Source organism: Platichthys flesus, chromosome 2 (assembly GCF_949316205.1).
Source record: "Platichthys flesus chromosome 2, fPlaFle2.1, whole genome shotgun sequence".
NCBI lineage: Eukaryota > Metazoa > Chordata > Actinopteri > Pleuronectiformes > Pleuronectidae > Platichthys > Platichthys flesus.
The window spans coordinates 18,835,535-18,859,947 of NC_084946.1; the positions used below are offsets into that span (position 1 = coordinate 18,835,535).

The 24,413-nt window shown below is 41.3% G+C and overlaps 1 protein-coding gene across 1 annotated transcript; it reads right to left on the reverse strand.

Moving 5' to 3' along the window:
• Positions 1-2,696: 2,696 nt before the first annotated feature.
• prdm2b (PR domain containing 2, with ZNF domain b) lies at positions 2,697-16,428 on the reverse strand. Its single transcript, XM_062404368.1, has 7 exons — positions 16,314-16,428; positions 15,401-15,504; positions 14,305-14,457; positions 12,220-12,346; positions 9,712-9,816; positions 5,093-9,612; positions 2,697-4,343 (listed from the first exon to the last, which is right to left on the reverse strand). Exons 1-7 carry the CDS (start codon positions 16,426-16,428, stop codon positions 4,326-4,328), a joined length of 5,142 nt encoding a protein of 1,713 aa, XP_062260352.1. The 3' UTR covers positions 2,697-4,325.
• Positions 16,429-24,413: the final 7,985 nt, after the last annotated feature.

The following is a 24,413-nucleotide window of genomic DNA, read 5'->3' on the forward strand; positions in this document are numbered from 1 at the left end:
CAGCCTCGGTGCTCTCTCACATCTTAAATCTGTCTCTCTGGTGGGCCGTAGTATATTTTGTCAAGTCAGGCACAGAGCTGCATGGAATTGCATTTTTATGAATAGGGCTGAAGCAGCGTACACAGCAATCAAGGGAGAGTGCAGTGATATGTCACCCGGACAGCACGAGCACAGTGCACGCACACAGTCCCCTCCATGCACACACACACACAAAAAGCCAAACGACCCATAAAATACACGCAGCCATAAACTGTACCATCGTGGCACTGGGACAAATAAACACACAGCCCCCCCATCCCAGTGTAGAATACCGCAGCCCGTGGATCAAACATAACACACAAACTGAGTTAAATCCATGACCTCATCCATCAACATGATGACCACATGTCATGGGAGGATCCAGTCAATGAGACATCAGTTATTTCAGTTTACCTCTGACGCTTGAAGCATGCTCTACACCAGCAGGGTTGATAGATTATTAATGCACGGACGTGTGACGGCTCAGGTCGTGGCACACGACCCAGAGGAGATACTCATGGTGACACATGACGATCAATGGTAGAGAGATGTTCACTCTTCTGTCCAGGTTAATATTATGCCACTTTTTTCTCTGTTGTGTGACGTTCCTGAAATAAAAAGTTATACCATAAACCTAATTATGTTTGGCAGGGACAAGGGTTTATATAAAAAAAATGCTTCTTTGAGTATTTCTCCATCTCAAACATGACTTTTTGCTTTGATCTATACTGCAAACATGAATTATAATAGAACATGATGGAAACAGAGGGAGGTTTACCGCAGATGAGTTCGTGGAAAGTGTGAAATTAATTATTGAAACATTTGCTTCTAATGCTTCCACTTTGGAAATTCAAATTAGGCTTCAGTATAGATTCTTTGCGAATATACTGATGTTTTAAGGTCGTTTCATAAACATAATGTGTGTTTTTACTCGTTTGGGTTATTCTTTGTCTGGTTTTATTTGTGTGTTTTTTTTTTATTAATTTTGTTTTGTGGTTGACGATTTTAGATAAATGCAATAGAGTATAACTGAAGTGTAGCCCTGTGAATAATGTGTGCACAATACTGAGCAAGTTATTTTTTTCAATGCCTTTGTGATATCAATCCCAGTGATTTATGACTGTGATATATAAGTGAGACTTTATGCACAGTAGTGGCCATAAAAAGACAAAGTATAAAGCAGTAAGCCACATTGGCTGTAAATAAACCCAATGAATATAAAGATGGGAGACAGCCAGGTTTATATGGCTATAGCTACAGACCTTTACATTTTACGTGTAACTTGTTTCAAAGCTAATTAATTAACCAAAGAACTCATTACTAACTGTCCTTTCTAACATAAAGCAATTTAAACATCAAGAATCTTTGAAAAATCAACATCTCTTGCACAGTTTGCTCCCTTCGTGTGGAGCTACACAGCAGAGGAAAGACGTTAAGGTGCTGCATGACTCACAAATCAACCTCTGTCAAGTGCTCTGCTCCCAGAATAGATACAGATCTTGCAGCAACTTGCGAGCTGACGATGGCCATGGCTGCCCGGCAGCAGCTTCGTGACCTGCGGAGTGAAAGCATCAACTCATAACTTGATTTATGTCAAGTACTGTAGCTTCTATTAAACTCAATGTAACAGGGAAACTGCATTCTTCTTTTCCTTATCTGCCAGGTCCCTGACTTGGTGTTAAGTACAGAAAGCAATCAGCGAATGTAATGTGAAAAACTTTATTACGATTGTAATGGCAGGGTGATCTATTACGTTACAACCGAAAAGGTGTCAGGGAGTAGAAACTAAACGGTCTGCGAGAAGTCAGACCCACTTGTGAGTGCAGTCACTCACATTCTTTCTCTGCTTCTTAAAAGTACCAAGTGTTTTTTTTTTTAACATAACAGATAAATTATAATGATGCAGAAATACTCACCACTTTAAAATGAAATGAACTACAAAAATCCATAAGGAGAAAAAACAAGAGTATATTTGAAAAACATGTGCTTGAAGAAGGAATTTTCAAAATGTAATATGATGTGAGGATTTGTGCAAAGCTTTAGAGCCAACAGCCAAAAGGAAGGGGTTAAAAGTGCACATTACTGAATCAGGAACTGAGCTCAGATATTGGACGTATAATTGGCCCCTCTGTGTGAATTGCGGCCTTGATTGAAAAGAAAATCCTAGATCCGCCAACTAGATAAATCTACTTGGAGAAGATGTGTGCAGACTTTAAGAAAGATCAATATTAAAAAGGTCCATTTCTAAATATTTTCTGAAGACCAAAAGCTATTAGATATACTGGCAAAATATACAAAAATAAATTAAAAAATGTTTAGTTATATATTTTCCCATAGAACCATCTTATTTTATATTATTGAGAGAAGTTCCTCTGTTTGCCAAGAATATGATCATAATCTCCTGGCTTAGGCCTCAGTTACAAAGTGGAGGGAGGTTCATTAAACGGACATATTAACTGCAAGGTTTCTCTTTGGGCTCACAGACAAAACTCATTTTTCAACTCTTGCTATTGGAACTATGTTTGGCCATTTAGCAGAAGCTGAAACCCACAGACTCTCGAGACAGGAAATAAAGAGAAGTTAGAAGACCGTTTCCAGTCCACATTAAATGCGTTTACACTGGGTATAGTTGGGAATCCTATGACCGACCGAAAATAATAATAAAAGCATAACAACAATTGAAAAACTTTTTTTTTTATTATGTCAATTACAGCAATGTCTTATTTGAGGTCATTTGGGATTTTATTCTTTGTTCATCCTTAAATACATAATATTGATGCTGAAAGGCAAAAACATGAAGATTTCTCATGGAAAAATAAATTAGCTTCAAATCATATTGTTCAATTTACTTTGCCATAACATGCTACAAGTGTTTTTAAGCACTGCCTGTGTGTCCATCTCTATGGTACAATGAATATGGTAAAGAGTGAACAAGTGGGGGAGAGCACTATGACATGAAAATAAGATGCTTTTCATTAACGGGGACATTTTCATCATGTACAGTTTTAACATAATAAATCAAGACACTGAAATAAAGATGACTTTATCCTCAGAATAAAATAAACTAAATCATTTAGCTACACAACTGTTGCATGGCTCTTGTAGGAAAATCAACACATGAAGCAACTTCTACTTAATCCACAGAATACTGCAGCAACTCTTCGATACTGTTATCATCTCTCATTTTGGCAGACAAAAGTTGGTTCATGTGTCAGTTTCATTTCTCAAATTGCTTAACGGAGATTCGAAAGGAAGGCTGCAAAAGTACTATTTGAGACCAGATGAACCATTCATTCACACCAATTTGGTGTAAATAACCAGTGTCTGCAAAGTGACCAGAATACATTCCATTATTCACCGATGAATAAAGCCAATCTTCACTTATTCAGCTGGAAATTTTGGCAGTTTTATTTTAAAGTGCTGTAAGAACACTGGGCCGGCTGAGTGACGTCTAAAATCAAGACGGGCAATATTTGAGATGACATATAATTCCCCCTTATTTTACGAGTTGAATTACCTGCTAATTTCAGATAAACAGAAAAAAAAAAGTGTAAAAAACATGAGACGTACTTGAGATTTCGACCGTAGGAATAGCTGTCGCATCCAACCATCACCATTCACAAACTTACCACACACATAAACAGTGTTCCTGAGGACCAATTGTTGCAGTAAACAACTGCCATTTTCATTTTTGTTTCCCAAACAAAAATACACCAACAAGATATATTCTACAATATAATGACTACAGAACTTTAAATCAAACATACATACTTTGCAAATCATGTATAAACTGAAGTAGGTGCCCATTGTGAGAGACTTGTAAATTGGCTTAATCTAGTTTATACTCTATTCAGCACATGCATTAAGAGAACATCCATAAATCTAAACAACCGAAGAGGGAAAACAAGGAACAAAAGAATTAACAGGTTTCCCGAACTAACTGATACATGATTGCCGTTTGCAATATATCAGCTTTCCCAAATAACGGAGCCCTAATGTTACTGTTTTGGGTCAAGTAATGACACATGTATATATTAACTCATTGTCATTTACAGTTTCTTTTTCCTCTTTTTTTGCAAGGCTGGCTAAAATCGAGGCTCAGTTGATTAGATGGAATATAAAGAGAGTTCCCTCCTTAAATCCAGCAAAGGCAGTTGAGATAAGCAAACTTCACTTGTTCGTGAGTGAGTGAGTGAGCCCACCACGAGAGGTCAACCTCAGTGCCGTCAGTATCTTGGTAAATCCAGAGCTTTGCCTGAGTGGTGAGAACCATCATCCCAGGACGAGCTCAACAATGTCCACATGGCTCACTTAGTCAGCACCTCCTGTAACACATGAAGATGGAAAGATGAGCAACACAACAGGAATAATTTGTTGATCAATCAACATTCTGACTGAGAAATCATGAATCAATCGTTTAAGTTGGACAATTATAAAACGAAAAATCTATAAACTCAATGGTTCTAGGAGGTCAAATCTGATCAATTTCCTACAAAGTCTTGGATGAACAAGATATTTGAAGGCGTCAGTCAATTGTGGTTTACATTTTACAAGGTTTTCTGGATTTATTATCAAAAAATATCAATAGAAAATGAAAATCCCTTTACATAAAACCTCAAATTAAAGAAGCAGGCCCAAATAGCATGTAAACAATTCTTTTGAAAAGTCATTAGTCTGTTAAAACTTCGTACCTATAAAATGTGAATGTGTCCTGATCTAAGTGAAAGAGGTATGAAGTTTAGAGGCAAGAACTTTTTAAATATATGAATAGGTTAAACGGTTTATTTGTATTAAGTTATTAAAGAAATAGTATTTTTAATTGCACCAAGAATAGGTTCCTAAAATGCAGTTGTTACGTTTGTGACCATGTTTTCTACACGTTGAAAATGTGCCTGTTGATGTTACAAGAAACAGCCTGATGTGGGTAATGGATTCTGTGTGGGTGACATCACCAGTGAGGCTATTTTGTAACAATGCCACTCACTGAGAGACATATTTTGAAAAGGACAAATTCACAGTTACCAGAGCCAATAAAGAGAAGCACACATAAACACAGGTTCACATCTCATCTCACCTGAGTCTCTTTTGGCTCTTGAACCGGTGGCTCCTCAGTCTGAACCTCAGCAGGAGGAGCTGTGCTCTGTAAGCTCCTGGTGACTGGACCGCCAACTCTCTCCCGTGTTCGCAAGGAGAACCGCTCCTCCTTCTTCAGCTGTTGTTGTGATGGTGGTAGAGATTTGGCCTCTGCCAATTTCTTGGGTGCTGCCTCTTTACCCATACGCTGCATTCTCATGGCCGGCCGCTGTTGTGCAGTGTCACTGGGAGTGTCAGGGGCTGGGATGGGGGTGGGAGGTAGAGACTGAACTTGGCCCTTCTTAGCTTTTTTACTCACAGAAACGGGGGCTGGGAAAGATGCAGGCCTCTTTAGTCTGCCTAGAGCAGCTGCAGTTTTTCCTTTGCTTGTCTGGGAGGGTTCAGGGTTTGCTGCACTAGAGCTGCGAGCTCTGGTCTTTCCCAGCAGTTTACGCTCTGGCTCTGTGTCCATTTCAAAGTCTACTGCCTTTTTCCTAAGACTCATGCTTTTGTCTACCACTGACCCTGTCTCTCTTTTCACCTCTGCTAGACCTTTTTTGCCCTTTTTCACAACAGGCTTCATGGGACAGCTGACCGCCATATGTTTATGGAGACTTGCAGGATAAGTGAACTCCCGGCTGCAGTGGTGGCAGACGTTAGAGGGCTGCTCTTCTTCAGTTTTAACAGAAGCCTTCTTTGCAATGGTCGCAGCTTTGTTTTTCTGAGATATCGCCTTCTGGACAAGCTGGTTCCTCTTCTTACTGAGGGAACTCATTTTTGTTTTACCAGTATCTTGATTAAAGTTTAGTCTCTTTGGCTGACCCATTCTACGGAAAGCACTCGCGGCTGCAGCGGCTGCTGTGGGCGACACAACTCCGTTCGGGCTCTTCACTATTTGCTTGAGGGGGATGGGGTTTTTCTTGGGAGTGTAGCGCTTCTTATCACTAGCGGTGGCACAAGCTAGTATGTGCTTGTGCAGTTCGGGCATGTTGTCGAAGCTGTTGCCACACTTGGTGCAGCGAATGGCAGTGCTGAAAGTCTGTGGGATGTTGTGGGTGGTGAAGTTGGTAGCCGAAGCCACAGAGCCAGCATGGGAGCGGCTATGATAAGGAAATGGGGGTGGTTTATAACTTGGGTAGTGTTGATTAAGGCCAAGGCGAACGTCTGGGCCTTTCGGTTTCCCTCCCTCAGAAGCCATGATCTTGATTGTAGTGTATAGCTCCTCATTGGGGTCCTCTGCTCCATCGTCTGCATGATTACCATTAACATCAGGTTCATCTTTATCTAAATCTGACTCACTCTGTGGAACAGGTTCATTAATCATCTGTGGTACAGGTGTTGAGGGACTGCTTTCCTCTTTGGCTCTGGATGGATCTGTGTAGTTCTGTGGCCTGAGTTTGCCGCTCTCTATGGTCGTATTCGAACACGTCTCATTCGGATGCTGATCCTTCTGGTGCTGCTGGAGGTTGGAGAGAAAGGCAAACTCTTTGGAACAAACAGAGCAAACAAAGATCCTGCCCACTCCATGCAGTGCTGTCCGGTGAGCCAGCAGGGCGGGCCCGTCACCAAACAGCTGCACGCAGAATTCACACTTGAAGGGCCAGTCGGCAGCATGAACTGTGATATGTCCACTGAGCTCTTTGATGGAGTTGAAAGGCTCCTCGCAGACATTACACACAAAAGTCTTGCAGTATGCTGAGTCGACTTCTATTGGCTCAGATGTTTTATCAGGTTTATCAGGAGCAGCAGGTTTGGATGAAGTGTCAACACCATCCTGAGGAAAATGTTTCGTAACTGACAAATCGTCAGAGCAGTGTTGAGGTTCCTCTTTTATCTTTATCTGGAGGATGGATTGTGGAACAAGCGATGGGGATTGATCATGTGATGTAGGAGAAGGAGATGGCGATGGAGATGAGGATTCTGGTTGAGGTGAGACAGTGACAAAGTCAGATTTGAAAGTTTTCTCTGTTACAGAGTCAAGTTCTTGCTTCAACTTGCCATTTAGCAGAGTGTTGCTAGTCACAGAAACATCTTCTGTAGCAGGGAGATCTACTGACGTAGACTCAAGAGGACTCAGTTTTGAACGGTTAAGGGGATCGATAATTGGAGTTTCCAGGGTGTCCAGGGGCTCCGGGACATTGTCCTCTTCCTCATATTCGTCTTCTTCAGCTGACAAAATCTTCTCTGAATCTGACAGGGACATGGGCTCGACTGATCTCGGAGACATTTTTGGCGAGAGGACAGGAAGAGGTCTCAGAGCAGAGGAGTCTGTAAGCTGAGATAGAGGAGAACTAGGCATAGCTGGTGGAGACGGTATGGTAGGTAGTACAGGGGGAGGCGGTGTTGGGGATGTCACGCTACAAGAACTTGGGGAGGATGGGTTCAATGTGACAGGGGTCAAAGAGGGAGGGGATGGGTTGGCAGACTCTGATTCAACATTTGGAGACCGAGAATGGAAACAACTCAGGTTTGCTAAGGCCGAAGGGCCCTCCTCTCCTGGCAAACTCAGACCTACATACTCATTCATCAGCACCTTTTCAAGCATGCTGGTGTTAGGCTTTCTCTTTTTTGTTAAAGGCTGTGGCGCTGGGCTTCCCTTTGCTTCAGGCTCAGCTGAGCTCTTACGATTCAAGCTCAAATCAAGAGCTGAATCTCCCATCACCTTGTTCAAGCTCTCACTTTTCCGACTGACAGAGTTGGACAGATCCAAGGGCTGTTGATTACAGGAGTTTCCTCCGCTACCAGCAGATGTTTGACTGTGCACATTATTTTCAGAGGGGCTCAGGGTGTCCCCATCATCTTTGTCCAGTAGGCTCCCAGGAAGTGACACACTGTGGCGTTCCAGCTTTGGCACCTTCAGGGTGTATGAGCTTGCCACCTCGGATTTACAGCTCTCAGTTTTACACACAGGACTAAGCTGTGGAGACGAAGGGGGAGACGCTGTTCTCCTTTTAAACCTGCCTGAAGCCCCTGGCAGGGGCGTGACTGACAGCGGGGAGGCCAATCGATGGCTTTCTGTTATAAGGGCAATGGTGGATTTCTGAACATCTTGCGTCTGAAGGAGCTGTTTGAGCTTCGGTGACAGATAAACTGTTTTCTCTCTCAGAAATGCTGATGAATCTGGGGCCTGTTGACACAGCAGGTTAGAAGAGGAAGACGTAGAGGATGATGAAGATGATGAACAGGCTGTGAAAGGTGTTGATTCTGTCTCGACTTTGAGGCTGGGAATAAATGGAGGTGTAGATGTTCTCCGCTTCCCTGCTGACTGGCCGACATTGGACACTTGATTTGCAGCCCCCATTCTCCCCTCCATCATTAGCGCCTGTCCGATCTGATTAGGGCTGATTATAACCGTGTCCAGACCAAACAGCGCTGCAGACCTGGAGTCCACTTCTATAACCTCACAGGTGCTCACTGAACTGCTGGACACAATCTTGCCGTCAATGTAGAAGCTCAAATTCTCCGAGATGTTTTTGGATATATCAATTGCGTAATCATCCCTGTCTACCTCGTCTTCTGTGTCTGCACTGGGCACATAGACAGGTGGAGGGCTGGTGCTGGGGGACTGGTCTGGCTGCGGCTGTTGCTGCACTGATGCTTCCTGCAGCAGCATTCCTTTCCTGCGAACACCCTTCGGTAACAAGTGGCGTTCGTGTATTCTGCGTTGGTGTCGCCGCATGTTAGTGTGTGTGCCAAATGCTTTACTGCAATACTTGCAGGGATGGAGCTCCTTTGACTCTCCGCGGTCATCCAGTAAAAAGGGACGGTCACCATGGGGCCCAAACTCTTTTCTCTGCAAGTCAGAGGCGTGCAGAGGCCCTGCAGTTAACTGAGAGCCTATGGCTATGTACTGACTAGTTAGGCTGGTGCAGTCGGGACTTGAGCCATCAGTCTGCACCACAGGACTGAGGAGAGTTGCAGTTCCAGCCAGAGAGCCAGGTCTTTTCTTGGGTCCACTCTCATGCCTTCTCTCATGCCGGCGCCGACCCACCTGTGAGCCAAAGGATTTACTGCAGTATCTGCACTTAAACAGTTGTGTTTGCTGGTTCGTGATAGCATGAATGTGTATGTGACGCTCCAGACCCTGTCTGGTGGAGAAGTGACGTTCACAGTGCTGACAGGGATATGAATCTCCATGTAGATCTATTTCAAGATCACCATCGGGGTCATAGTCAAGATCAGGGTCGACCTCGGGTTCTTGCCCTCTAATTGAGGAAGACTCTGACTTTAGCTCTGAACTATTGTGGCTTTCTTTACCAGAAGTCAGTGACATGCTAGACTGCTTATTTTGCATTGAATCAGCTGCAGCTAAATGCTGATCCGTTTGCTGTTGTTCCATCAAATCATCAGCATCCTCTTCCTCCTCATCTTCTTCCTCCTCCTCCTCTACCTCCTCTCCATTTCCCTTGTCCATTAATCCTGCTGACATATCCTGCACATCTTTACAGTCAGTGCTCGCCATGGGATGGGTTTCCTGCGAGGTTCCCAAGGCCAATGGCCTCTCATCCTCCTCCTTCTGACCTGTAAAAGAATTTTAATGAATAGAAAATGACTTACAAGAAAGTGTCCTTAGAAATAAATCAATTTACACTGATTATCAAAGAGGTAAAGTCAACTTACTTTCCTCCCCATCCCACATCTCCTTGACAGTAGGTCTGGTTCTACTTGTTTTTTTGAATCCACCCAAACCAGCCGGCCTGGCTCCCTCCAGAAGCTTCCTTCGTGCTGTAAGTGCAAACAAACATCAAATATCACTTTGAATCACGCTTAATGAAAACTAAAAAATACCAATACAGGAAACGGACATAAGAATGTCATGAAATCATTTGCCATTGATATCATTTCTCATATATAATTAATATTGATTTACACAACAACAAACTCCAAAAATCTAAAAGAGTGGAGATATATGTACATTTCTGGCCCATTAACAGAGTTTGGTTGATCATCAAAGGCTCATAATTGTGCCTTAAGTCAGGTCACAGTGCTAAATTGCTGGAGATAAAGAAAAACAAATTGTGCATCATAAAAAATGGTCAACAGATTAGTAGGCTCATTGTAAATGACACCTTTAAATCGATTTTTGATTTCCCACTCATGTGCGCATTTTAACTACATCCTTGTTTTTGTTCTTCAGAAACGTGAATATATTGAGTTTCAGGATAGTCCAAGGCAGCCACACATTGAGGAGGCAATCATGGGCTTCTATGGATCAGTGCTTTAAATAAGACTATTGATAAGCTCCCAGGTGATGCTAACACGACACCAGCTTCCCTGGGTGAGTCCTCATAATAGGAGTGTGTCAACAAGGTCACCTGACCTAGCCCTCAAAGCCTAATTCAAACCAGAGAAACAAATGCTCCATTTCAGTCATCTGACCAGCAGGGTAAGAGGCATTCATCTTGAGCAGCAACACATACATACTACCAATACATTTTCACAATCTAAAACTAAGAGCATTTCATAGTCCTAGCATTTCCCATTATTAATGTCTTACTCGTTAATATATCCTGCTCTCACAGAGCCAACACCTTCACAAATTCTCACCCCAGATGGGTTAGGTAACACATGCAGGATGTTTGATATTGAAATAAAGAACAGGACAGGCAGGCTAACTTCATCAAGGTTGACTTTTGTGATGCAGTAATTACGCGTCAGCCAGGAGCAACAACTACTACTGCGGCGGAGACAGAGAGGGAAGATGTCCTAGAAGCTTTGCGTCAGTCGGGTTAGACGGAAGATTACACCTAAATAATACAAAACACATTTATCAATATGCCTCTGAAATATAAAGTACATAAACTCCTCAGGATCTCAAATGTTGTTTTCCACCTCATCTCAGGCATTTCAAGGACAGCAATGCCTCTATATGTCGCCTTTAGTTATACATTGATTTAATTATACGTTAATACAAAGTCTCTAAATGCCATTTGCACGCATCTGATAACATATCCAAGTGCACTGTGTTGTTCTACCCTCTGTAGCATTATGCTATATATACACATTCCAGCAGGATTTCTTTACCAACCACTACACAAAGTCTGTTATTCCTTGTGTCAAAAACAAGTCAATATCTAATATATAGTGTATATGAATACATGAGAATAAACTACACAATATAATACTTCGTAAGGAAACATTGTGTCCAAATGTCCTGCTAACACATGTGATTGACTTCCAGCAGCTGGGTTGATGGTTTCTTGCTAAAAGAAGATATTCACATCACTTTAACAGCAGCATGTTGGATATTATTGGATTGATCCTCTTGTTTTTGTTTGAATGACGTTTCAGTGTCAGAATAGTTTGATGTTATAACTAAATGCAAATGCTACATAACAAAGCTACAACACCTGGGCGACCCATTTAAATGTGCAGCACCGTGCTTACGGTGGTTATACACCCACTCTTATTATTAATAGTAATTATAAGTCATATTTCACTTGCCAACTGCTCCTGTGCACTGAGATGTCCGTGTCTTCAGACCTAGCCGTGTAGCATCATGCTAACATGCAGGCTTGAGAAGTCGATGAACTGGTTATTGTGCAGCCATGTCGATGTCACCGGCCCGTGTAAAAACACTCCACATGCGATATTACACATTAACTACGTGTTGTTGACCCGTAACCCGCGAACTAACCAGCCAGCCCCGCTGCTGGGTGAGGCAGCCAGCTAGTTAGCTCCCCTGCTAGGCCCAGCATCAAGTAGACAGGCTTGCCGATGGATGGCTTTCATGCTTTGGGAACTCAAGGGAAGGTCACATCCTCGACACCGCCAGGAGCCCGAGGAGACGCAGAAGCAGGTAAAAAGTTTCTCACGGCCTCGGCTGAAGCTCTACCGGGGCCGTCCGCGAGCCAAGAACCGGCTCTGTGCTCGTTATTCGGGGCTAAATCCACAGTTTCGGGTCGGGTATGAGTGGAGAGAAGCCCCGCACACACACACATTCACCACAGTCGTTAACGTTAGCTTCCCCCCCCCGGTAGCCTTCATTCGTAGCTAGCTGCTCACAACTTCGACTGGGAGGAAGAACGCCTCCCAGTCGCCTCTCCGCTCGGCCCGAGCCGCGCGACACACAAAGAACACGGGCAGGGAAAGGACCGACATGACGGAGGGTAAAGGGTGAGGCCTCACCTCGCTTCGCCCGGGCTGAGTTTTTCCTGCTCCGGGTGCTGGCTCTTTCTTCCTCCAGTGCAGCTGTTATCTCGGGGTTGTCTTCCACAGTGAACCACACCAGCAGCTCCTCTCCAGGCCGGATAGGCTGCAACAATGAGAGATGAGCTCGACCGCCAATCACAGCCCGGCTTGCTGGGAGGCAGCCGTGGGGATATGTGGGCCACGGTGCATCTACACGGAGTCTTGAGGGGGTTGCACGGAATTTGACAGTGTGTGTTTTGTCACGTCCCGGAGACCCGCAACGCTCACACAGCTTCATGCAACACACACAGTTTGTGATGTGGCTGTAAACGACATTCAGTGATTCCTCCCTTCATGAAGTGTGCACTGCTGTTTTACAGAGGTCACTCTTGTCCTTTTTTTGTGTGCTGTACATTTTGTCTTTTCTTATATGTGTCTCATATGTTTATGGTTCAAAGAATATCTATCTTAAAATCGATCTCTCAAGATGCTATAATAATTATTTATTTATTTGTAAAGAACACAACAAAGTTCAAAAAGTCCTTAAAAAAACAAAACAGACACAAATAAAAAACAACCATTAAGAATAAAAACACTAAGCGTAACCTAATTAGAATTAGGTGAAATTTGTACGATAAAAGTAAGTTGTAAAGTTTGATTTGAAAAGAAAGCTGCTGATTCAGCCTCAGTATTATATAACACTATTTAACTCATTAATATTAAATGTGATGGAAAGTAAAGCATGTATTTACCTCTAAAATAACAAATACTTTATTGATACAAAATTATATTACAAGCCTAACAGAGGTTTTGTAGTATTGTTGTATTTACTGATGACAGATGATGGTCCTGCTCGGTGACAGCAAGTCACTTTGTTTACATAAGATTACAACAGTTTTTAGCCATTCAGTCTTCATTGGGTGGGAGTGTTGTGTTAGGGTACTTCCACCCAAGAGGTTGTTTTTTGCTCTATTTTTTTTGTTTTTTGGGTGTTTGTGAGCTGGATTACGCAAAAACTGAAGAATGAAAACTTGGAGGAAGGATGGGTCGTGGACAACGAGAGAACCGGTTACATGTTGACGTCACACTGGACAAAGAGGCAAATTTAGGCTTTAAAAAACAAATTGGGATACTTTCTGGGGATGGTTGACTTGGTGTAGCTCCACACTCTACTCAGACAATTCTAGTTAAATTGTTTATTAATTTATGCTATTTTGGTCAAATCTAAATATTATAAAATCATTTCAAATATAATGCAGCTCATTACAACACCACAAACTGGGATTTCAGTAATAAACATTTAGTTCACCTAGTCAGTGAGGTAGTCTGACACTGCTTTTTCTTTTTAGGTGCAGTTATAAATGTACTTTAAAAGTGGCTTCTTTGTGAATATATTTTAAGTACAACTGAATAATTTACTTAAATCGATGTGAATATCTTCATTAACTGTTAATGACATTAATTTATTATTTTTCTAATACATTTTTTATGATGATACATTATATTTTTAACTGAGTGATACTGCACACTGTATATTAGTATTTTCTGCTTTAGCTGGTTAAAGTAGAGCTAGTTTTAGCTACTTTGTACAGCATTAGGTTTTTCATAAGATCATAACATCAAAACCATAAAATTCAAAGAAGTGACTGTAAACTGCTTTGAGGAAAAAATTTAAAGATTAGTGTGATATCTAATGAGTAACTTCTAGTAGGAACAAAAAGTTCTGTGTATCATCATAACACATAACAATAAGTGACAAAGAAATGTACTCCAGTAAATTAACTGACAAGTACAGTGTGTTGTAATTTTATTTACTCTCCTCATGTGTTAGAGAATTAGTTTCAGATTGATGTAGCCAATATATGAATACAAATGTGTGTTTTTACATTCCAGTATGACCACCCTCCACAAATACTTTCAACTACTAGAAATACTGATATATGATCTAAATAATTGTGAATCTTGGACTGATCCTGCATCCAAACCATAAGATCCTTCATTTCATTCTCTAAATTATATCATATGTGCGTTTACCCCTGGGTGCAGGACCCATTAAGCTTCATAAATGTGTCTTTAACTTACCCTTAAAACCTTGTAGTAAATTGCTCTGTTGATCTCCAGAGGAAAAAGATTCTGCTCGTCACTGGAGCACGCCCAGTTCACATATCGCAGCCAGTTCCCCTTCATGGGGTCTGTGGCGTCAACACACATCCAGCCCCGCGCTGGGAAATAAACCTACAGGTGAAAGATGCAAAGATGATATCTTTTGTTGAAACAACTTATGGGGCATTGGGAAATATTGTATGTCTTTTTTATTTGTCCAAAATTATTTTTGGCTCAGTATTTTTTCAGGTTTTTTCCCGTAAAATAAGTCTATGAGTGAATAATTTAAAGAATTTCCAAGAAAGAGGGGTAAATGTTGAAGTGGAAGCTGTAACATTTGTCAGTTATACAATAACGACACCTGTTGCGTCAGGATGATTGTGTTAACTTGTCAACAGTTGACTTCATAGCTACAGTATACGCACTCCTCTGATCTGTAGCTGGATGGCCAATGTAGTTGGGCTTGTTTAACGCTATGTGGTTGCTAACAATAGGTGGCTGGGAGTGTTTTGGCGAGAGAAGCCAACAGAGCATCAGCCTGGGACACGAGCTGTTTTCAGACGTGACAAGTTGCCTTTCATACATGAACAACGCAGCGGGAGATTCTCCGCTCAGACGTGTCTGCAACAACAAAGACATCTCTAGAGAATTCAGCAAAGGGGGGGAGGAGGGGGGGACGGTAGGCAGAGGCAGGATGTAATAGATTAATTCAGCTGGAGGATTTGCATGTTTTTGTTTACATCACATCGACACTGCAACACCAATAGCTTCTTCATCATTGTTTTCTACGTGTGTTGCTCCACTTTTTCATCCAGTGATATCTGAATTCTTTTTGCCCCCCCACACACACACACACAGCTGTGGTGAATCCTGTGGAGGATCCCTTGCTACGTTCTCACATCGGCTCTCTGGACTTTCTGAGGACCTTATACCAAGGGACCAGCTGGAGAAACTCTGGACACTCTCATAATTTTATTTTTATTCACTCGCACAAACACACACACACACACCTCCTCCAGAGAAACTACGGAGGATCTCTGGAGTTCAGTGTATGTCCGAAAGCAGCTGTACATACCTCCCACATGTAAACATTACTGGTCACCTGGGACCTTTTCTTCTTCTCTCCAACAAATGGACCAAACCTTTTGCCTTTAGGAATGACCCGAGTGGCCCAGACACCTGAAAAGTCAGAATCAGGACATCTCAAACCATGTGTTCAAATGTGTAGAGCGTTCAAAAAGAATTAGTATGCTGGCAGATAAGTTAACCTTAAATCTGCCAGTATACCCTCACCAGACCCCCCCCCCCCCAGGACAGACAGTCCAAAACTCACAACCGCAGTTGGGTGAACCAGTTGTTCTCTGTCTGCTCTGGCTGATTGAAGCATTTCTGCCACTTTTCATGTGAATAGCTGGGTTCAACACTCAACTGTCGTCCAGTGAGACGCTCATATTTAACATAATCATGTTATGTTGTCATTTGTTTGTTTGTTGGTCTGTTGTTTCGCAGGATCAGGCGATCAGCAAGGATTACCTTGAGACTTGGTGAAAGGATACTGCACAGGCCAGAGAAGGACCCAATACATTTGGTGCAGATCCAGATCAGGGGAGGACAGGACCTTTTCAAACATTTCCCTTGATTTCTCAGGAAATTATTCCTTTTGATGCTGGTCAAAATGTAATGGTGGAGTTTTAGCAGATCCAGAAAACTTTCATTGACATGGTCAGATGGGGCGTACACCTCAGGGCGCCCTAGGAGTATCATAAATTAAACGATAAGTAGTCTAAGCCCTGTTAAATTTGACTTCTTTCTACTTTTGAGCAGTTACTAAATATTGAGTGTTTATTTGTATACTTCAATTTCTTAAAATGTTATTATTTACTGGCCCCATTATTTTATATTTTACATTTTAATTACTACGTTTTCAGAAAGGTACATCAAGTGAATTGTGCAGCTGTTTAAAGTTTAACATCTATTTATTTACTCACCGATGCGGGTTTGATTTGTAGCAGAAGGTCTGAGACTCAAACAGTCGGGCAAACCTTTCCACACGTGAGCAGGAATTTCATCCAGAGCTTCCACCGTTCCTCCAGTTATGGCCATGACCTGCAACCACAGATTACATTCGTCCCCAATAAGTCTCCAAACAATGATAAAGTTGAATCTATTATCATCATCATCATCGGCATGTTATAAAAACTAAATATCTTTCAATTTATTTTCAGTTTCAAAGATGGAGATTTCCCATGTTCAGGTGAGTTTCAACAAGATAAATAGATTAGAAGCAGAAGCACACGTGGATGAATGTTCTCAAACTTAAAGAATCATACAGAGATAAACTGCATCTCAGAGTGTTCTTTATTAAATTATTGAGTTTTGCATGACACTAAAAAAGGCCTCCCACTCAAAATGCACTATAGATTATTTCTGCAGTGGCCACGACTTGCCTCAGTTCCTGAAAGAAGACTTCTGTTCCTCTTCCTCATCACGGATGTAACACTGTATCATGCAAATTCATCCACATGTAAAGAACACGTTGAATATATTTACTAGAACTGGACCAGCTCATTGGTTGATATGAGCCTTTCACAGACATATCAGTGTTGGTAGTAATGTTTGCCCATATGAAAACAAACAGACTAAACAAATTGCAAAAGATGTGCATTTATTTTATATAACAACATTGCATTCCTAAATTCTAATATATTTGATTGTATTAGTTTTGTCTGTAGTTGTTTTAAATACAGTTTATGGCTGAGCTGTTAAATATCGAGCTTCAATTACAGTTCTTTGCTGTCATAGGAATCATGGTCAATTCAAAAATAAGCCTCCCCCCAATCAGATGGGCTGCAATATTTAACTCTCTCTTGTCAGAGCCATGATAAGAACCAGTTTAAAACCACTTTAATGAAGTATAGACTCTAAACTTATTGATTTTTTGGCTCATGGGATTAAAAATGCTCATTACATCTCCCCTAAGCTCAAAGGTTCGACCTACAAACCCAAAGATGTTCATTGAGCAGAGAGATAATAATCTTGAGAGTTAAACATGTTTCCATTGCAGACATTTGCGTTTCAGTAAGTTTGCTGCAGCTGCCAGAGAAGCCAGATGTAAGTGGCACATTGAGCTGTTGACCTATGAGGTAATAAGCCCACACACACACACACGCACACGATTCATTCAAATGAACCCTTCATGATAATGTGACCTGACAGACTTAATGATGCTCCTATGATCTCTAAGGCAGATCAGACAAATGTGTAGATTTGTGCAGATGAAGGTTATCCCCTCATCTCCTGAGAAAAAAAGGTAATGAGCATTTACTTTTTCTCGTCTGGATGAATGGATCCGTTTTTTCCTGTGCTGGAAGTGTTATCAGACATTTTCTAAACCCCCCCGAGCTGAAGTTCAAGCACCAAACGCCGCCGGATGTTGCATGAAGCGGATTTAAAGCCACTGTGACTCTGTCATTGAAAGAAAAGTTGACCATGAGAGAGAGAGCAGGGAGATCCGTGTGAAACCGAACCGGTGCAGCAGCTACAGGATGCACTTTATTGTTCCCCTTGTTCTACAAACCCTGCTCTATCTCTCTCTCTCTCCCTCCCTCTCTCTCTCTCCCGCTCCAAGCTGGAGTCAAGGTGCATGGACGCTTTTCTCTCTCTCCTCCCTCATCTTTGTCTGTCTGTTTGGTTCCACGCGCACTTACCTGCTGTATGTGACCGGGGACCTGAGCTTTTTTTGTGCTCTAGCAGCTTTTCAATCTGCTGAAAATGGCGGATGGAGGCTCGGGAGGAACCCGGGTGGTGCTGCTGGTGTGGCTGAGAGAGGCAGCCTGTCAGAGCCGAGCGCGCACATGCAGCGATGGGCCGGTCATCATGTTGGAGTCAGGAGGGTTTTAAAGAGGAGCAGGCACGTGCACAGATAGACCCCTAGTGGTGCTCAAGCACTGGCCCTTTTGCCCTGGATTTGAAAAGTGCCCTTCTGCTGGAGCCAAATTTTTTCTTCATTCATCAATATTTAAGAATAAAAATTACTCTCTCTGTCATCAATTGATGATTGCTGGTTGTACATCAAATTCTCCTTGAAGGATATTAAAGATTTTCTTTTATGGACAACTTTGGTTAATCACAAGCTGCACAAACCAAGCTAGAGCAGCAGAGGAACCCAGCAGCCAGCAGGGGGCAGCCTCAGGACATCACAGCAGACTGTGATTCTTGTAAGGCGTCCAAAGACAAGGTTGGAAAAGTACTGGGTTATTCTCTAACAACAGGTTTTTAAAGTATGTTAAATCATCCAGTATATAAAAGCCAAAAATATAAAAGTAACTTTTAAGTAAGGCTGTCAAATATATGTAGTTTTAGTGATAATTTGTCAATTGTATTATTCTGCTTAATTCCCAGTGGCTATCATCAGGCTGTGTGGCCTAGTCGGGAAGGCATCCGCCAATAAACAAGAGAGACTTGGGTATGAATCCCTCTCTTTCCTATCCTCAAGCTGTCTAAATACTAAGCTTTTAAAATTGGCAGGATTTATTCTATTCGTTGCTAAATATCTTACACTATGTAAATGATATCAGGAAACAGTTATTATATAAAAACAGGAAATAATTTAATAAAAAGAAAAAAAAACTGCGCGCCCAATTCCTAGGCAGTAGGCTTCTGCGCAGGATGTGCGCGCAGTTTTTATTTTTTTATTTTATTTTATTTAATTGAAAAATATATATATATTTAATTTTATATATATTTTTTTTATATTTCATTTTTGATCATCATCATTATTTCTCCGCGCTGGTTCAGGGGTAAATGATGCTGGTCTTCACAGGTGACTGACCTACGCAAGCCCGTAGCCGCCAACCCCCCACAGGAGATTATGTGCTTGTGTGTGTGTGTGGCCGCGGCGCTTCCTGGTTCTTCCCGGCACTACGCTGCCAGTGTGAACCATGGTGTGCACAGCCCAAGTAGTTAACATGGGCGAGGAAAGGAGGCGGACCGCTTTTCTGTGTAGGCGATGAGACCTGCAGGCTGCTGCTGTCTCTGCATCCAGGAAATAACTTAATTTGTAAAACACATTTTATTTTTGATGATTTGTCCATGCAGGTGATTATTGCCATTTTGTTGTGGTGTATCGTCTGTTCCACGATCAGTCCTCAGCACAGTTATTATTAGACCCACAGCAGCTGATAGGCCTACAGTGGAAACTCAAGATCTAAAGTGAGTAATTTATGTTTTAACTGAAACAATGTTGCCTGAAGATATGGTGTGATTGTAATTTAATGACTTTTGTTTAAATTACCGATCTGTTTTCCCCAATAAACCCAATTTGAATTGTGTGTGTGTGTTAAGGCCAACACATAATTCTCATGTTCTCATGAGGTCAGTCAGTCACTATATAAAGTCTCAGAGTTAGTTCTTTTCAAATACTGTAGCCTAACTATCCCTTTCAAAATAAAAGTGAAAGATACATGATTAGATGACAACTTATCTATTATTATGTATTGGTTATTTTTGTATGTTTGTTATTATTATTAACATTATTATTAGTAGTAGTAGTAGTAGTGCTTAGTGTGTGCTTTTACTCTCCACAATCTAATGAGGCATCAGAGTTTAGTAAAAGTAGATTATTTTCTTTATAGGTATCATATAAACAAGCCTCTCAAGAAGTGGGTGATATTGATCAAATCCTTAAACACATCAAAATAAACACTATAATGCAAAATCAATATGTACCATGATATCACACATTCTATGGAAAATGTGGGAAACGGTCAGGGGGTATAAAATCAAGTGCAGGTTTTGGTTGCAGTTAAAACCCTTTATCATAAAGGTTTAATAATTAACTAATAGGTTAACATTCATGATAAAGCTGCCATCAGTGCGATGAATATTAAAATGAAACTACGACTTAAAAACAGTCCTGTAAATTATGAACAATGGGCTCAGATGCTAAAGGGATCAAACAATAATCAGTTCTCAGTGTGATCCTGCCACACTGTTCATCCGTCTGCAGCCACTAGAGGCCGCTGTGCTACAACAAACACGTTGTGTTATGGTCAGGTGACCAGTGAACTGTGGTGGATCAGGACACACAAAGTTATCATCCAGGTTATTTAAATGTATGCCACTTGTGTATTACCATCAGAATAACACAACGTCAGATAACTAAGTGTTGACTGTGCACATGGGAGGAAGCCCACTACAAAGTGTGTATCTATTTCAGTTCTACATGAAACCACAGAGGAATAAAAGAGAGAGTTTACAAGAGGTGACGGTAATAATTATGAGATTATCAGTGTCACCGCACCTTCGGGCGTGTCATCGTGCAGCAACAGGATGCAAAGTCATTAATATGTGTCATTTAATTAATTCTAACTAATTCCCTTCAGTTGAGGTTTCTATGTTACCTGCAGCTGCTGTTCTGAGTTTTCTGTTTGTATTGAGTCAGGAACCTAAATCTCTGAGATGCTGTTACACAGGAGGAATCACACTCCGTGGATCATTCATGCACTCGCCGCTCCTGCCTCTCTGAACTCTGGGTTTTAAGTGTCCCACGATCAGGTGTGTTGATCCCTGTCAGCCCTTTTCACAAGCTCCCACCTCCGACGTCAAACTCCTGACCTCTCCACATCCATCAGGTCGACAGCTGCCACAGGCCCCTCTGCTTTTTTAGAAATGACAGTTGTAACTCCTCTTCGTCCATGAGAGGATGTCCATCAACCTTCAGTGTTTTCATGCCCATGATATAATAACAACAGGAATATTCACATCTGACAGAAGAGGAGTGGAAACGCCTTCACCCGGTCAACACTGTGAGAGGATAACGTTCATTATGAAGAGTCAATGTGAATATGATATATGAAATCCTGTATTCCTCACATACTGTCAATAAGAAACATTTAAACAAACAATGTGTGTTTTACAAACATCAACAATCTGAATGGCCATGTGTCTTTTATAAGATGATGGACCATAAAAAGACCCTTGTAAAAACCCTAGACTTACCCCCTGGTGGCTGGCTGTAGTATAGGTCATAAACCCTGCCTCCTCCAGGTTAGTGGCTTGGACATGGATCATCTAAAAAAATTGGTTTCTGTCTTTTGAGCTCGTTCTCATCGCACAGATTTTTGTTTAACTGTTCTTGTTTTCTGGTAAGTTTGATTTTAATTAGTTATTTAATGCTATAAAACAGAGTGAGACGTTATGGTTGACAGCTGAGACTGACTTGCGATTGGTCGAGGTCATGTATCATGGCCCCCCTGATACAGTTGCTCCATCCCCAGATTGGTACAGAGCAAACTCCGGATTCACAAAATGCCGACGCTCATATCCAGGATATTTTGGCTTCATTTCTGGATAGTCCGAGAAAGTGGAGACAATTTTTATATTAAAACATATTTACTTACTTTTCAATGCAAATATATACTTCTGTTAGAGAGCAGCAGTTACAAGATGTTTAAAAGCCAATACTTATGTTGTTATCTCACAGTTTACAAAGTCTCATAACGATTGGCAGATAGTAGTTTTTGTGTGAGTATGGTGCAAACTATGCAGGAAATGAAACCTTAAAAATCATCTTGTGGTCTGTCCGTCTCATGCTGGCTGGCAGAACAGAAAACAGTCTAACGGCTGTGAGCCTTTGAATGCTTGTGTTGGACTCGGTGATCAGGATTTAAACACGATGCACTGACATGTGGATCCAAGGTTCCCTGTTGAGATATTGACCATGTTGATGAAGATAAATGTAAATGTAAAACCAAACAAATATTTTTTTTAGAACGACAGCACAAGGACGTTTTGTTTCAGAATGCCGACTGTTAACATAACTTTTGTCAAAAGAAAATTCCACAATCTAACTGTAATCGACCCAGATATGTAACACAGTCCGTAGTTAAAAGTACAACTGTCAAAACTAGGAAAACTACATATGGATGCATCTGGGATCATTATGACGTGGACACATATTTGTACTTTTGATAGTTAAAGTACATTTTCCATTTATCTTTTTATTTCCACTTACTGCTTCTGCAACAAAACACGAATACAATACACAATATTTCAGAGGTGAAACATTAAAAAGAAACACTTTTTAAATGCTGCGAGACAAAAACAAATCATCACATCAATACCAACCTCCCTGATATTAATCATGGAGTTAAACCAATCAGATTTGATGACGCGTCTTCACCGCAGCTCCCAGTCGTCGGAACACATCCTTTAGTGATAAAAGACATGCGAGTGAAGAATGCTGCTCCGAGCCACTGCCCCAGAGAGAAACTCGAACTGTCGTTAGTCAAGTCAACACTCGTAATCGTCAGCTCTTCTCACTGGGAGCTCTTACGCTGCCGCAGACATGTTATAACACTGCATGTGCCCCAGGAATTAATTAGGCCTTTTTCCCCACATAACTTTTCTTGTATGGAACGTCTTTTTGATTAATGATGATTATGACCTGGAATGTTTGAATATAACTACAAAGAGAACGTCAGCTTTTCAGGTCAGTAGACCCGTGATGGAAGACCATGTATAAAATGTACAGCAGAGGAACAAATCATCATTGTGGCCAAATGTAAAGTAGGACACTGTGGATGATATTAAAACACATCAGTGTTCGATTCTTAGCCAGAGGTTCATCTTGCGTCGGTGTGATTGTGCATCGTCTCTGTGCATGATCCCTGGCACGTTCAACTCAGGCTTCAGTTTAAAGTCTCTGCTGCAGGAACTGTAACTTCCACAAATTGTTTCAGAATCCCCTCAGCGGTGTTGAACTTGTTCCTGGATTGAGTCTCAGTGGGAACAACCAGGCGTCCCCGACGTCCTGATTCCTCAGACCTGGACCAGCTCGGTTTCTTTTACAGTAACTGAAGAAAATAAACGCTGAATCTTGGAGTCCAGCCAAAACTCAAAGTAACCAGCTCCCTCTCAAAAGAGCTATGCAGGAAAATGGCTGAACATTTTGATCAAGACCAACAATAGGTTTTCATCATTTATCGTGAGAATCAACACATTGAATGATTTCTTCTAAGTTTAAAGACTGATTTTAGCTCCTGAGGGAAGGTTGTGGTTTTAAACTCTTTATAAACAGCGAATGACACAATTAACAACACACGTTACATTTTAACTCTTCAAATGTGATGTGTTATATCTCCTGTGTTTGCACAATGTATGAGAATGATATTGGTATATACATTGACCTTTAGTCATATTGCTACTAATGAAAATTATACTACAATAAATAATGATATTGCTTTATCTCCTGTCCCTATGTTTATCATTATTTTTCTTATAGGTCATATAAAGCTTTTTTTGTTTCCTTTTATTTATTGACTTTATTATATTTCATGTTGTTGAGGGAACCTCTTGAAAATGAGATGGTACATTACAACATGTTATATTTATTGTTTTTTACAAATTAAATTCTCCTTTCTTGTCATGTGAAGCACAACTTTTATTTATTTAATTTTTTACTGAATTTTTTAATGTAGAGAGTGGCCATGGCTGAAGTCTTTCTGTTGTATGGATGTGTACTGAGAGGGCCAGTGGTTCAGTACTGCTTCTGCACAATAAGAAGATTCTGGGATTCGAACTTGTGGGCCGACTGCGGCTGTTTGTAGTTCGGATGTTCTCCCATATTTGGCTACTGTTACTTGGTGACTCTGTGGGTGTGGATGTGAGAATGACTCGCAAAGCTGATACTGGCTCCCGCCTCCCACAGCCTTCCAAAAAATAAGCGGTGTGGCTGATGAATGACATTTTAATTCAAAATACATTCCTCAAATTCTCAAAAAGTAGTGAAACGTCTTCTCTTGACGAAAGCGGTCCAATGTCAAGTCTGAATGAAAAAATTACTTTACTTTGGCTGTGGAGTTTGAAAGATGTTGGTGCTAAAAAAAAGCATGGAGGACCAAACCAAAAACCCTGATATGAGCTGTTGGAAAAGGTGGATCTGCACTTTGACATTTGATACGTCAAGTTTTCCCTTTTGAGTCTTGATAATTCTCTTTGTGTTTTGGGGAAATCGCTGCGTCTGCTGGTTCTGTTGTTCGAGACAAGTTCTCAGGTGAAAGAAGCTCAAGCAGCACATTATTCCACAG

What these genes read in the sequence shown, in the direction of transcription:
- prdm2b (XM_062404368.1), bottom strand. Translation starts at nt 16,428, where the DNA reads ATGGCCATAACTGGAGGAACGGTGGAAGCTCTGGATGAAATTCCTGCT. An exon ending in GTAATGTTTACATGTGGGAG is followed by an intron (nt 14,458 to 15,400) that starts GTATGTACAGCT and finishes TTTCACCTGTAG; the next exon opens with GTTTATTTCCCAGCGCGGGG. An exon ending in TTTACTACAAGGTTTTAAGG is followed by an intron (nt 12,347 to 14,304) that starts GTAAGTTAAAGA and finishes TCATTGTTGCAG; the next exon opens with CCTATCCGGCCTGGAGAGGA.